At 41.6% G+C, this 16,421-nt stretch overlaps 1 protein-coding gene across 1 annotated transcript in view; it reads left to right on the forward strand.

Annotated features, from left to right (window-relative positions):
• Positions 1-10,720: 10,720 nt before the first annotated feature.
• TXNL1 (thioredoxin like 1) overlaps positions 10,721-16,421 on the forward strand; it is a 37,430-nt gene continuing 31,729 nt past the window's right edge. The window contains exon 1 of the mRNA XM_008013995.3: positions 10,721-11,037. Within this exon, the coding sequence (XP_008012186.1) occupies positions 10,940-11,037 (98 nt within the window). The 5' untranslated portion in view covers positions 10,721-10,939. The remainder of the gene's footprint in view (positions 11,038-16,421) is intronic.

Here is a 16,421-nt window from a genome sequence, read left to right on the forward strand (position 1 = left end):
CCAGGCACGGTGGCTCACGCCTGTAATCCCAGCACTTTGGGAGACTGAGGCGGGCGGATCACAAGGTCAGGAGTTTGAGAATTTAGTAGCAAATTAGCCTACAGCATATCAGTACCTTCCGGACTTCTTAAGTTCCAGGTTAGCTCTGCAAAACGCAAGGAGGCTTGTTCTTCCGTTTTACAAATTTCAAAAGAGGGAGATAGCCCAGTGGTCTAACAGTGACTTTATTGCTACTGTTATTTTCTGATCACTTCACCTGTACTGCTATTTTTTTCTCACTGAGGCGATCAGTCGTAGTTTGGTATTCCCCACGGTGCCTAGTACTCTGCTAATACTCCCCTTTCCTTCCTGGACCCTCGCCTGGAAAAGTCCTATCATGGTTGATGGCTTTATGTTAATACCGAGAGTCCTCACACTTTATCATGTTGTGGCAAAGAGGCTTGATAAGGGTTTTTTGCATGATTTTTTGTGTAATTAAAACTGCCTGGTCCAATTAAGAGATTCTTTTTGCACTTTCTCACATGACATGAAAGTCAAGTGTTGATACTTCTCTTTTTTTCCTGTCTTATGACTTCCAGGATTCAAACCATTTCTTTCCAAGGAACAAAATGTCTTTTTCTAGAAACATCTCCAGTTACTCCATACTCAGGCCTTTTAGGAAGTTGTGAAGGTGATAAGGTTTGGGGTGCTAAACCTCCTCACAAATGAGGGTTTCTCAGCCCTCTCACCAAACCAGCAAGACTAGCAAGGGGAAATTCGAATAGATAATGAAGGAGGAGCTGATGAGTACTAGTGGTAGCCCTGGTCACCAGGCTGTAGATCATCCACTAACCTCCCTCTTCTAGGTTTCCCATAAGGAAGAGAAGATGACCAGAAACCTGGAGGAGTTGCTCCCCAAACCTGTGTAGAGAAGGGGACCCATTTTTGTGTAAATAGTGGACTATGGGAGACACAAGAAGCACCACCCAGATTCCCCTTCAAGAAAGAAACCACGTCCTAGCTGCAAGGAAAGTGGTTTGCTCATACTCTCCCTGTCAGCTTCTTCGGGGCTACCTGGGCTTTCCAGCTGAGATCACACTAATCTTGAGGCAGCCTCTGATGACTGACTGAGCAAGGTGAGGAAAGTCCAGGGCACACTCTTCCTAGGGAGGACCCCGGTCTAGGGGGTGGTATTGAGGCATAGGAATTTCTGCTCCCGTGGGGGACTCTTTTAACAGGCAATCTTTATACTAGAGCTCCCTCTTGGGTTAGTAGAGATTTTGTCAGATCTGCTTTTTCCCTTCCTCCGTCCAATCCTGCTTCCTCCCTTTTCCTCTCACAGATGTGAGATAAATAAACCTTTTGGACTCCTCACTCCACCTCGGCATCAGCTTCCCAGAGAACCCAGCCTGCACCACGACACCATTTTTAACAACTGACAATCAGGAGCCATCATTGTACTTTTGCAACTTTTCTCTCGCTTTTTTTTTTTTTTTTTTTTCCGAATAAAAAGTTGGAAAAAAAGAAATACAGATTAAATAGATTTTTAATAAAAGAGACACATAAGACTTATCAACCCATGCAATGCATGTGTCTTATTTTGATATTGATTCAAGTAAGCTATAAAATAAATTAGGAGAAAATCGGGAAATTTTAACTGACTGGATATTTAATGATATTAAAGAAGCCTTGTTAACACATTAGAATATAATAATGATATTTTGGTTACTTTTTAAAGGATTCCTCATCTTCCAGATGTGCAGGCTGAAATATTTACGGATGAAACTGTCAGATGCCTAGCATTTGCTCCATGATAATCTGAGGTAAGGAAGACAGTGGCAATGACTCCCTTGACTTTACTTCCATCTTCATGAAATAGTACATTATTTTACTTCTAATTCTAATTCATCAAGGTGATAAAAGTCACTTATTCACCATCCAGTGGTTTTAGGCACTATGCTGAGCTAGGCATGCAGAAAATGCAGAGACTTGGTTCTTGTGGTCAAGTTACTCAGTCTGGCAGGGAGGCAGGGAGACAGGCAGATCCACTACTGTGAGGAGTGATGTACCTGGTGCTTTCCACCAGTTGCTGTGCGGCTGATCCTCCTACTGAGCTCGTAATACTAATGTTCTGAATTTTGGTGGGAAATATTGTTTTCAACGTTGTGTGAAAAGCCCCTTCCTTATTGTACAGAAACCACTAACATACATTTGACTTTTATTGGATTTCTTTAGTATCTGGCCCTCAGATGTACTCAGATATTCAGATATCTGCTACTTAAGAATGGACTGAATGATGAGGGTGTGTATGTGTTATGCGTGTGTTTGCTCAAGGGCATGCCTAAGAGAGGGCTTTGAATACAATGAAGCTTCTGTTAAGAATTTTACCAGCTGGACATAGTGGCTCCTCCCTGTAATCCCAGCATTTTGGGAGACTGAGGCGGGTGGATCACTTGGTGTCAGGAGTTTGAGACCAGCCTGACCAACATGGTGAAACCCCATTTCTACTAAAAATACAAAAATTAGCCAGGTGTGGTGACATGCACCTATAATCCCAGGTACTTGGGAGGCTGAGGTAGGAGAGTCACTTGAACCCAGGAGCCAGTGGTTGCAGTAAGTCGAGATCATGCTGCTGCACTCCAGCCTGGACAACAGCGTGAGCATGTCTCAAAAAACAAAAGAAAAGAAAAGAAAGAAGAGCTCTTTTACAGCTAGTGATTAAATAAAAACACAGATTGTTTTGTGTAGTTTTTCAGTTCCGAAGAGTTAATTCCAATAATGCTAGAGACTAAATGTTCATTTCCCCCAATATTCATATATTGAAACCCCAATGTGATGAATTTGGAGATGGGGAACTTTGGGAGGTCACTAGGTCGTGAGAGTAGAGCCCTTATGAAAGAAGAAACAAGAGAGAATACTTGTTCTCCTGCCTGCCCTCTTCCTCTCCACTCTTTCTCTCTCTCACCCACTTCTTCCCCACCGTATAAGGATACATAAAAAAGACTGCCCTCTGAAACCAGCAACAGAGCCCTCACCAGACACTGGATTTGGGCCAACACCTTGATCTTGGACTTCTCAGCTCCCAGAACTGTGAGAAATAAATGTTTGTTTAAACCACCAACTCCATGGTACTCTATAAGAGTAGCCTGAACCAAGACAAAACCCTCAATATACTCTTTAAAAAAATTAAAATAAAATTTAAAATGCAGTTTTTATTGCAGAGGATGAGGTGTTAGAAATATTTTTCTAAATATCTGGGCTTCTTAATAGAAACTCTAAGCAGTTTAATGACCAGTTTAATGACATCAGATATAAATGTCAGAAGAAAAAACTATTGTACATATTTGGCAAACACCTGAACTGACTCTGAGAGTTGCCAGTGAGTTTCTTTAGTATGCTCCAGGAGATTTGTGACAGTGACAGAACACTCTACAGCTTCCTGGGAAACCCTCTCCCCCAAGGCACAGCCTAGTGTCCAAAACTAAAGAATATAATGTTAGCGGGATAAATGGTACATCTGGAGACTTGATGACATCTAAAGAGACATTTGCTATCAAAGGGAAATTACATCCTTTTGACTAAAAATATATTGCGCCACCTAGGGACACCTGGGAAAATAATATATTCAATTTTCAAATTCAAAGCATACAACTAGAAAGGGTTTGGAAATTATGAAGCAGGATTTCCTTTTTATTTAATATTTATATTACACAAATATTGCACAAATTACACCAGGCTGGAGTGCAGTGGCTCAATCCTAGCTCACTGTGGCCTTAAACTCCTGCGTTAAGGCCACAGTGAGCTAGGATAAATCCTCCCACTTTAGCCCCTCCAAGTATCTAGAACTACAGGTGTATGACATTATGCCTAGCTTGAATTCTTGGATATGACAGCAAAAGCACAGACAGCAAAAGGAAAGAATAGGTAAATTGGATTTCATTGAAATTTAAAACATGTATGCATCAAATGACACCACAAAGAAAGTGAAAAGACAACCCATAGAATGGAATATCTGAAAGAAATTTACTCTATAAGGGATCGATACCCAGAATATATAAGGAACTCCTACAACCCAACAGCAAAAACAAACAACCTGATTCAAAAATGGGCAAAGGACTTCAACAGACACTTCTCCAAAGAAAATAAAGAAATAAGCGTTATGCACATGAAAAGATGTTTAACATCTTAAGTCATTAGGGAAATGTGAGATATCACCTCACCCACAAAGATGACTATTATCAAAAAAATTAAAATTAGCAATTGTTGCTAGGATGTGGAGAAATTGGAACCCTCATACACTCCTAGTAAGAATGTAGAATGGTGCAGGCACTGTGGAAAACAGTTTGGCAGTTTCTTAAATAGTTAAACAGAATCACCATATGATCCAGCAATTCCACTTCTAGGTATATACCAAAAAGAACTGAAAAGCAGGGACTTGAAGAAATCCTCGTACACCAATGTTCACAGGAGCATTGTGAACAATAGCCAAAAGGTGGCAACAATCTGAGTGTCCATCAACAAATGAATAAGTAAATAAAATGTGATATGCCCATATAATGGAATATTATTGATCCTTAAAAAGGAATGAAATAAATTTTGATATATGCTATAATATGGAAGAAATTTGAAAACACAGTGCTAAGTGAAATAAGCCAGGCCAGGTGCGGTGGCTCACACCTGTAATCCCAGCACTTTGGGAGTCTCAGGCAGTCAGATCACTTGAGGTCAGGAGTTTGAGACCAGCCTGGTCAACATGGTGAAATCCTGTCTCTACTAAAAATACAAAAATTAGCTGGGCATGGTAATTTTTGTACAAAAATACACAAATTAGTTACAGGCGCATGCTGTAACTATCCCAGCTATTTGGGAGGCTGAGGCAGGAGAATTGCTTGAACCTGGGAGGCAGAGGTTGCAGCCTGGGTGACAGAGCAAGACTGTCTCAAAAAAAAAAAAAAAAAAAAAAAAGGAAAAAAGAAAAAGAAGCCAGTCACAAAAAATAACCGTATGATTCCACTTATATGAGGTGCCTAAAATAAGCAAATTCATAGAGATAGAAAGTAGAATAGAGGCTAGCAGGGATGGGGAAATGGGAAAATGGGGAGTTATTTAGTGTGTACAGAGTTTCTGTTTGGGATGATGACAAGGTTCTGGAAATGGATAGCAGTGAGTGCACTTAATGCTACTGACCTGTGCACTTTAAAACTGGTTAAAATGGGCCAGGTGCGATGACTCATATCTGTAATCCCAGCACTTTGCAGGGCTGAGGCAGGAGAATGAGTTGAGCTCAAGACCAGCCTGGGCAACAAAGTGAGATCTCGTCTCCACACAAAAAATAAAAAAATTGCTCAGCGTGGTAGGATGAACCTGTCAGGCCAACTACATGAGGGGCTGAGGCAAGTGGACCACTTGAGCTCAGGAGGTTGAAGCTGCAGTGAGCCATGAGCACGCCACTGCACTCCAGCCTGGGTGATGAAGTGAAGCCCTGTCTCAAAAAAGAAAAAGTTAAAATGCTAAATTTTATGTAAGTATATTTACTCAATATATATGTATATACATATATATGAGGAAAGCCTGCTTCATAATTTCCAAACTCTTGTCTAGTTGTATGCTTAGATTTTGAAAATTGCACACACATCATTCAATCATATATATACATGGTGAGTAAATATATATATACATATATATATATAACAACTATGGGTTGATCACATGTCTATGCCTTTCATTTTAGCCCATACCCCTCGACATGGAGCTATCACAAAAGTGTATACTCTGAAGGACAGGAACATGTAATAATCATCTTTAACTTCTGAGGCTATGGCATAGTGCCTGCCACGCGGAGGTCCTAAAGAATTTGTTGTGGTTGTCAGTGAACTGATTCCAGTCTTAATTCATTGAACTGTGCTGGCTGTTCAGATAAAAACCAGTGACTCCCGTGCTACATTCAAAGGCATGTCACAGCCTTCATCCTTCTGGTCTTTGACACTTTACTTTTGTAATAGTCCTCCTGATTCTCTGCTTCTCTGTTAACTTTTCTCATTTTACTCCCTATTTGCAGTTGTCTTTAAATTTCTGTTATAACTCTTTGCTTTTCTGTATACTTCCTTATGATCTACTTTAGCGGTATCATCTATGACTGCTATGCTGGAAACTCTCATATATTTATCTCTAGCCTGCTATGTTAATCCTCTAACCTCCAATTTCTCTGGTGTTAAACAATTCTTAAATTTTTATATAAGGCAGAGTCACAATAGGAAAAAGCATATTCAAAATGGGTAATTGAGGATAAATTTGGTAAGAGGAGTATTAACAAACATGTAGATAGGGTTTAGGAAAATCAAAAAAGCAATGGTGGGCTGGGCACAGTGGCTCATGCCTGTAATCCCCAGCATTTTGGGAAGCCATGGCGGGCTCATCAGTTGAGGTCAGGAGCTGAAGACCAGCCTGGCCAACATGATAAAACCCCATCTCTACTAAAAATATAAAAATTAGCCGGGTGTGCTGGTGGGCGCCTGTAATCCCAGCTACTCACGAGGCTGAGGCAGAGGTTGCAGTGGGCCAATATCATACCACTGCACTCCAGCCTGGGTGACAAAAGGAGAGAGGCTCTGTCGCAAAAAACAAACAAACAAAAAAAGCAATGGTGTTGCTAAAGAGAAAATAAAGATAATGACATCAAGGATTGAGCAGTGAGTAGAAAAGTTTAACTGTAAAGAAGGGGACTAGATTCATCACACAATTATGCTCTGGGTGGGAAGGGTGGTTCTTTTTAAACCAAAGGGTCCTTATTGGTATTAGGAGAGTGAAGTTTCTGGATGTTGTCCATTAGCTAGTGGTATCTGGGCTTACCAATTAGGCTAGTGCTAGGTGGCTAGAGATAGTTCATGCTATAAGCCTGGGAAGTCCATCTAGGAATTATGACTTCCAGGTACCTGTTCCCTATGGGTGCCTGCCTTGACATTACAGTGGCAAGTGTCTCTGCTCTTAATGTGAAGTGTCCAATTCAGTACTATCTTGTCTAGTCCGGTCTAGGTAGCATCAACAGGCTGTCACACCCAGTGTCCGGTTCCAGCCCATGCTGAGGTCTGAAGGGAGTGGGTGGATGGGTGGCAGATAGCTGAAAGAACACTGGGGAGGCCCTAGGCAGGTGAAAGATGGTTTTACTCAGCAGCTCTTTTAAACTGTGTGTCTCTGTCTCAGCTGCCTGCTCCAGCTCTGCCACTCCGACACCCGCAGCTGCATTTCCTGGTCTGCAAGGCCAGCTCTGCCTTACAGGGTCAGCAGCTTAATTCTCTTTGGGCATGAGCCAAGTCATGCCTTGCTGTATGTACAGCGTCAGCAGGGCAGTTATACCTTTTACAAACAATAGTGGCTCCAAACCAGGTGATGAGCCTTCCCATGTTATAGCTACATAGCTGTGATTACATAACAAGTGGAGTTATGCGCCTGTGCTCCAAACTCACTGAGTCACACCGTATGTTTACCTCGGCCTATTCTTGACCAAGTCACGTCCATTTTCCTTACACTAGGTGACTGGCCCAGAGTTCCTCTGTTGGTATCCGGGTGCTACCAACAGCTAGGAGTGATTTCTACTTCCATGTCTAAAGAGACAATAGAAGACAGTGTTTGCCGGAACCCAAAGAGGGTAATGGTATGACAAGAGCTGTGGCATTTGGTGGAGACACAGACAACCTGTGGCAACACAGCAGGAAGGGAGCTAAGGGAATTACTAACTGAATGTCATTGTCTTCTACCCTCCAATCTCTTCAATAAGCTCCAACAGAGGATCCTATTGATGCAGTCCATGTAGGCAGGTTCCTAGGGCTGAGAGCAGAATGAAGAAAGGTAGAGAGTAGATCTGGAGGGACACATGTTGTCCCTATCAGAGCTAACTTTTACAATGCCTCTTTTCATGTTGCTTCTCAAGAATCTATAATCTATCTTGCTTTCATAAGCCCTGTTCCTCCCTTCATATCTACTATAGCTGCTGTAGTGGAGACCACTTCTACTTGCTTCTTAGGCAAAACCACAAGGACAGTTGGAAATAATAATAATCCATCTGTTCTGGATAAACTATGCTCCTTCACCCCACTCAAATTCATAGGTTGAAGCCCCAACCCCCAACATGACTCTATGTGGAGACAGGACCTTTAAGGAGGTAATTAAAGTTAAGTGACATCATCAGAGTGGATCCTTAATCTAATAGGACTGGTGTCCTTGTAAGGAAGAGAAACAGATTAGTACTGTATGTGCATGTGCATGTGTGCACAGAGAAAAGGCCATGTGAAGACACAGTGAGAAGGCAGCCATTTAAAAGTGAGGGAGGCCTTAGAAGAAACCAATACCAGCAGCACTTGGATCTTGGATTCCCAGTCTCCAGAACTGTGAGAAATACATTTCTTCTGTTAAAGTCACTCAGTCTTTGGCTATAACAATACCAAATTGTTGGTATTGTTATAGCCAAAGACTGAGTTGTTACAGCAACCCTAGCTGATGAGCTGAATATACACCATTGTTTATAAACATTTATCAAGTATCTTATGATTTGGTTCTTTATAAACATCATCCAATATAACCTTTTACCATCACAATCCTAGAAAGCAGGTGTTACTAATCCAAGGCTCATAGACAAGGAAGCTGAGGTTCTGAGAGGTTAGTCTGTGCGTGGCCATAATCCAAGCACTATGGGAGGCCGAGGCGCGCGGATCACCTTAGGTCAGGAGTTTGAGACCACCCTGGCTAACGTGGTGAAACCCTGTCTCTACTAAAAATACAAAAAAGGAACCAGGCATGGTGGTGTGTGCCTGTAATCCCAGCTACCCAGGGCGGGCTGAGATAGGAGAATCGCTTGAACCCAGGAGGCGGAGGTTGTGGTGGGCCGAGATCGTGCCACTGCACTCCAGTCTGAGTGACAGAGTGAGACTCCGTCTCAAAAAAAACAAACACAAAACAAAAAAAACACAAATGTTTATTATGGGGACTTCTATCTATTAAAACCATTACAATGTGCTGATATCACATGAAAAAGAAATGTAATTACTGTGCCTCTGGTGTGGCTGGGTTAAGAATTATTTATTTTAGTATGTTTCTGCAACACCTTTAGCTTTCTCTTTTCACATTTCCTGGGCTTCAACTATCACCCAATCTGATGACTCTCAAATCTGTAATGTCATCCTAGTCCTTTTTCTTTAGTTCCAGGCTCATCCTTCTCACGATCTCCTTCTCACGATCTACTGTATCTCTCACTTGGACGTCCTACAGGCATTTTAACTCATTTTTAAAAAGCTACACGATAGAAATGTTTGAGTTTCTTAAACTCCTCTGTCATCTCACTAAATTGGCCCAAGAATTGTTTCTCAAACATGTCCTTTCCTCTTCATTTCTACTGCAGATACTTTCATAATTTAGTTCCTGGATCACCACAGTATCCTCCTAAATGGATCTCACTGCCTTCCATTCTCCTTGCTGCTACCTGAGGGCTTTTCTAAAGACATATTTTTCTTCTTTTTTCTTTTCTTTTTCTGAGATAGGGTCTGGCTCTGTCGCCCAGGCTGGAGTCCGGTGGCTCAATCATGATTCCCTGCAGCCTTGACCTCCCCAGCTCAAGGAATTCTCCTACCTCAGCCTTCCGAGTAGCTGAGACCACAGGTGCGCGCCACAACGCCCGGCTAATTTTTTGTATTTTTGGTAGAGACGGGAGTTTCACGACACTGGTAATCGCAAAATTGCCCTCAAATTTTTTTGCCATTCTCATCCCGACAAAATCCAAATTCCTCAGCTAGTCATTATCTGACCTCGGCCTTCCCTCCAATTTCATCTCCCCAGCTAAATTCAAAGACAAATAATTTGCCACCTAGCCTAATATTTAAAAGAGAACACTGGCGTTAGCCTGCCTTGACTTGAAATCACAGAACCTACTTCACAGGGATTAAATGAGCTAGTACACATATAAAGAGCTTATCTCTTGCCCGGTACATCATGTGGTAAATATTAGCTATTCTTATTCACCCTCTCAACCCAAGAATTTGCACCTGGTAGTCCCCTTGCCTGGAATATTCTTTCTCACCATCCATCTAACCCTTGCTTCTCTTTCAAGATTCAATCCAGGAGTCAGATTCCTAGTAAGTTTACGCTGCCCCACCCTTCCATCTCGTTAGTCTCCTCCGCTTCCTATTCAAATTATTGTTAGCGTCAGTCACTAGACCGTGAACTTCCTAAAGGAGGAGTAGTGTCTTCATCTTTTTGGTCAAAACCTAAAGACAGGTGCACGATACTTTCTGAATGATTGCACAGAAAGCGCCCCATATGTAATGAAGTCTGTTAATAAATATTCCTAAACCTTATTTTGTCTTCTGTGTAGACCTGCCCCGAATACAATACAGCAGTATCTTCAAAGTACTTCCAGTGGGTGCCTTGGACAGCAGCTAAGAACCCCGGAGTAAAACGAGTTTCCTCTTCACTGTTACAACTCAAACACCTCCTCGGTGAAAGTCTCAGATCTGGGACACGCGGAGGAATATGCAAAGTTTTAAGTCTCAGTCTGCGCCTGCGCACGTGACCTCTACACGTCTGCCTCTGCGCCTGCGCCGCTCAAGGTAGCGCGCGGCTACTCAGTCGGGGGTGGGACTACGCTTTGCGTTTTGGGATTGGGCGGTGAAGGCCAAAGCGGACGACGCGGAAATGGCGTCACGCCGGCGGCCCTACCGCGCGGTGGCTGCTGGGTGCCGCAAGGCTTCTCTTCCTTCTCCTCTCCCCTCCCCCATCCCTCCCCGCCCCCTGGGCCGCTCCGCTCCCTGGCGTGACTCGGCACTGAGAGTCCCGGGAGAAGACGCCGCGGTCGCCGCCTCTTCTGTCCAGGCCTCGGCCTTCCTGAGCGTCTCTGCTTCCTCTCCCAGATCGTCTTCTCCTTCAGTTTCGAAGCCAGTGGCGTCGCGGCCACCCTGCCGGGCTCTCTGTGAGGATGGTGGGGGTGAAGCCCGTCGGGAGCGACCCGGATTTCCAGCCAGAGCTGAGCGGCGCGGGCTCCAGACTCGCCGTGGTCAAGTTCACCATGAGAGGGTGAGGCCAGGCTCAAGCCCTGTGGGTCCCCGTCTGTCCTTTCTTGCTTTCCTTTCACTCTTTGTTGGTCCAGGTTTCCTAGCCGTCTGCTGCCCCGGAATGTCCGGCAGTGGCCACAGCCCCAGGAGCTGCCGGAATTAGGCCTCATTTCTCGGGTGTGAACCCCCATTTATGCACAGGGTGTCCTAGACAGGCTCGGAGGCCTGACTGCCCGGCTTCTCCAGCTCAGTAGATTCCTCACCTGCCCCTTTTCAATCCTCTTACAAACTCTGCACTTGGGGTGGCCCGCCCCTATTCCTTTCAGCCTGTGGGAGTCACCGCAGCCACCCTTGCCTGAGCCTGACCCCTTCTTTCTGCGGAGCCAGCTGTCATTTGCATATCCAGAGCTCCAAAAGCTTAATTTACCGAACACTTTGCTTCTCTTCACCACCTACATCTCTAAAGCCTTTGAAGATTCAAATGGGGCGATCCAACTAATATGCGTAGCTCTTAGTCCTAAATTTCTGCTAATGCATTTTGAACTAAGTTAACGTTGGGTTAGGGTGCTTTTTAAATTAGTTAAAATTTTTTCTTCCTCGTTCGGCCACTAAGTTGTAGCTTAGGCTTCCCTATGTATGCGATTGCAACTGGTCACACACGATAGTATATGTATAATATATTTCAGGTGGCCAGTTGGCCGGGTGTCTTAGTTTGACCAGGCTGTGTTTTTTCACTAAGAGGACAGAGATCTTGAAAAATGTTAACTGTCTTTGGTAAATATTGACAAAATTATAGGTCGCAGAACAGGTGGACCTTTTATAGTGGATGTGTGTGTTCCTATGTAAGAATGACGTGTTGGAACTCGGCGTTGAGAACCAAGATTTCAGCGTGTGTGTGTGTGTTTCACAGATCTCTCCTTGTGTATGTTGATAGTATTTAGTTAGAAGTATTAGAGGTCTCCGCTTTATTTTCCTTGACCCCTTGGCGTTATTTATACATCTAACTTGGAGCAGTCTACTACTGGTATCACTGTTTATGTAACACACTTTCCTGTCCAAATAACTATATAAACACAAAATTCCATTTTGAATTTCAGAGCAAAAATACAAAAGTTTCTAGTACATGGTTTACTAAATGTTGAGTATGTAAATGGTGACGTTAGGATTACATCGTTTTAGGGAATGGATGCAGATACGTATGAAAACAAGACTTATTTTTGGACCAGTCTCTCACACTGAATTGAAAAAGGATAGTACCTTACATTTCATATGGTGGACTAGAGTACCCATATGATTACAGAATTTTGCTTTTACTAAATTTAAAAGGATAAGTGATGTAATATATATTAAAATACCTAAAAGGAATGTTAGAATTCTATAAATGTGTCTTCTCATTTTTAGCAATTTTGTAATGTCTGTATTCTTAATAATAGGGGAGTACCTGTAGTACATGAAGTATCGAGGCCACAGTGGAAAAGGGAAGATATAATTTCAATAAGGAACCTCACCTCACTTTTAGTTCACTTTTCTAATTCTGACCAGTCGAAGCTTTTAAACTTTTATTCCTCAGTGATATATCGTTTTTCCCACTTACTATAGCAGTGGGAGAGATAATAGAATAATAAAGATTGATTGAAGTGAGAAAAGTGGGGAAACATTGCTGCGAAGGAAGGTTTTTTCTATCAATATGTCATTTAAGCATAAGCATAACTGCAGAAATTGATTGGTAAAGATCTATTAATTTTGAAAAGGTATTTTAGTGGAATTAAAATTATTTTTCTTTGTAAAAACTGAGGGAATATTAATGTTTGAATTGGAATAAGTTCAAAAGCATATTTATATTACGTTTACAAATCTGGTAAGAGTATTGTATTTACCTTTAATATTCCTCGAACTTATTGGTCATTAATACATCCTGTCTAAATTCATTGTCAATAGGACCCCAGATTTATATATATGAGGGATCAGTATTAGACTCAGAAAGAACTGTATTCAGTAAAATCTTGTAAGAAACTTCTTAGATCAAAGTTAATACGTCCCAGTTTAGACTGAGGGCATAGTTTCTCCAGCATCTATTTCATTTCCTTTCCAGCGCTCTTTTAAACCTTTTTTCTTTTTTTTTTTTTTTTTTAACTTCTATGCTTTATCCACTCTCAGTCTAAATTTTACTAAAATGATACATAGATTGTTTTCCTGCGTAAGAATCTTTAGTGCCTTATGATAAAATATATATAACATAAAATTGACCATTTAGCCATTTGTAAGAGTATAACTCATTGGCATTAAGGACAGTCAGCCCTCTGTCCATGGACTGAACCAAATGGGGATAGAAAATATTAGGGAAAAAAATTATATTTGTGCTGATCTTGTACATACTTTTTTTCTTGTCATTATTTTCTAAATACAGTATAAAAACTATTTACATAGCATTTACATTAGGTATTATAAGTAACCTGGAGATGATTTAAAGTATATGGGAGAATGGACGTAGGTTATGTGCAGATACTATGCCATTTTCTATCAGGCCCTTGAGCATCTGTGATTTAGTGTCTCGCTGGAGGTCCTGAAACGAATCCCCTGGATACCCAGACTTGACTATACATTTACAATGTTGTGCCACCATCACCACTATTTCCTAGAACTTTAGACAGAAATTCTACATCCATTAAAGGGTAACTCCCCATCCTTACTTCTCCAAAGGGACAAAACTGTACCCATTAAGCAGTAATTTGCCTCTCCCTATCTACCTCCTTGGTAACTTCTGTTCTGCTTTCTGTCTCTATGAATTTGTCGATTTGGAGCACCTAATATAAATGAAATCATAACATTTGTCCTTTTGTTTTTTGACTTCACATAGCATAGTGTTTTCAGGGTTCATCCATGTCTTTAGTATGTCTCAGAATTTCATTCTTCTTTATAACTGCATGACATAATCCATTTATGTATATGGCAAATTTTGTTTACACATTCATTTTTTGGTGGACATTCCAGTTGTGTCTTCCTTTGGCTGTTGTGGATAATGCTGCTATGGGACATTACTATACATGGATCTCTGCTTGCTTGCCTGCTTGCTTTTCTTTTTTCTCATTTGTTAGAGACAGGGTCTTGCTCTGTTGCCCAGACTGGAGTGCAGTTTTGAGATGATGACTCACTGCAGCATTGAATTCCTGGCCTTGAGCAATCCTCCCGCATCAGCCTCTCAAGTAAATGGGACTACAGACACATGCCACCCTGCCCGCTAGTTTATTTTTTGTTTTAGAGACTAGGTCTCACTTTGTTGCCCAGACTGGTCTTAATCCTGGCTCCAAGCGACCCTCCCACTTCAGCGTCCCAAAGTGCTGGCGTTACAGGTGTGAGTCACTGCGCCAGGCCTTCTGTGCTCATTTTTGAATTGAGTGGTTTGTTTCTGGGTTGAGTTGCAGGAGTTCTTTGTATATTCTGGATGTTAATATTTAATTTGCAAATACTTTGTCACATTCTGTGGGTTGTCTTTTTCTTGATGGTATCCTTTGATGCATGAGTTTTAAATTTTGATGAAGTACAGTTTATCTATACTTTTGTTGCCTGTGCTTTTGGTGTCATATTCAAGAAATCATTGCAAGATTCAAAGTCATGAAGCTGTCTCCCTATCTTTTCATCTAGGAGTTTTATAGTTTCAGCTCTTAAGTTTAGGTCCTTGATCCATTTTGAGTTAATTTTGGTATATGTCATGAAGTTAGGGTCCAATTCATTTTTTGGCATATGGATATCCAATTTTTCCAACACCGTTTATCAAAAACACTGTCTTTTCCTCATTGAATGGTTAGCACCCTTTTCCCAGAGTATTTTTTATGGATTAAAACAGTCAATGCTTACATATTCCTTAGTCTGTGTAAGGAACTTGTTTAAGCTCTTATATTGACTCATTCGTTCCTCAGAATAGCCCTAACAACTGTCCCTGTTTTACAGTTGAGGACATTGAGTCACAGAGAAGTTAAATAACTTGTTTGAGGTCCCATTAATAAATGCATTGTTTGAATTATAAAGTGCTGTTCTTGATGTTTCCAGCCTAAGGAGAAAAGAAATGCACGTTCATCTCTGTGTATCCGCACAGAGCCTGACAATTTTTGATATGCCTTTCCTTGAATAATTTACACCTCTGCCTGCAATTCAGTTCACTCTCTGATACTCTTTTTGGTAACATTTTTAAACAGGTGTCTCCAAATTGTTACTTATGCCCAGACACATTTTAGTGGTTATAAGTAGTACCAGTTTTGTTGTTACTAAACAGTTGAAAGAATATACATTGTGTCATCCATCGTCCCAGTCTCCCCGCCCCCACCCCATTAAACAGTGTGAATGTTTTTTTGTTTTTTTGTTTTTCTTTGAGATGGAGTCTTGCTCTGTCATCCAGGCTGGAGTGCAGTGGCATGATCTCAGCTCACTGCAACCTCCGCCTCCCAGGTTAAAGCAATTCTCCTGCCTCCGCCTCCTGAGGAGCTGGGATTACAGGTGCGCACCACCACACCCGGCTAATTTTTGTCTTTTTAGTAGAGATAGGGTTTCACCATGTTGGTCAGGCTGGTCTCAAACTCCTGACCTCGTGATCTGCCCGCCTTGACCTCTCAAAGTGCTAGGATTATATGGTACTTCTAGTTCTAGATCCTTGAGGAATCGCCATACTGTTTTCCATAATGGTTGAACTAGTTTACAGTCTCACCAACAGTGTAAAAGTGTTCCTATGTCTCCACATCCTCTCCAGCACCTGTTGTTTCCTGACTTTTTAATGATCGCCATTCTAACTGGCGTGAGATGGTATCTCATTGTGGTTTTGATTTGCATTTCTCTGATGGCCAGTGATGATGAGCATTTTTTCATGTGTCTGTTGGCTGTATGAATGTCTTCTTTTGAGAAATGTCTGTTCATATCCTTTGCTCACTTTTTGATGGGGTGGTTTGTTTTTTTCTTGTAAATTTGTTTGAGTTCTTTGTAGGTTCTGGATATTAGCCCTTTGTCAGATGAGTAGATTGCAAAAATTTTCTCCCATTCTGTAGGTTGCCTGTTCACTCTGATGGTAGTTTCTTTTGCTGTGCAGAAGCTCTTTAGTTTAATTAGATCCCATTTGTCAATTTTGGCTTTTGTTGCCGTTGCTTTTGGTGTTTTAGACATGAAGTCCTTGCCCATGCCTATGTCCTGAATGGTATTACCTAGGTTTTCTTCTATGGTTTTTATGGTATTAGGTCTAACATTTAAGTCTCTAATCCATCTTGAATTAATTTTTCGTATAAGGAGTAAGGAAAGGATCCAGTTTCAGCTTTCTACTTATGGCTAGCCAATTTTCCCAGCACCATTTATTAAATAGGGAATCCTTTCCCCATTTCTTGTTTTTCTCAGGTTTTTCAAAGGTCAGATAGCTGTAGATGTGTG

The sequence above is a fragment of the Chlorocebus sabaeus genome, chromosome 18 (assembly GCF_047675955.1).
Source record: "Chlorocebus sabaeus isolate Y175 chromosome 18, mChlSab1.0.hap1, whole genome shotgun sequence".
Lineage (NCBI taxonomy): Eukaryota > Metazoa > Chordata > Mammalia > Primates > Cercopithecidae > Chlorocebus > Chlorocebus sabaeus.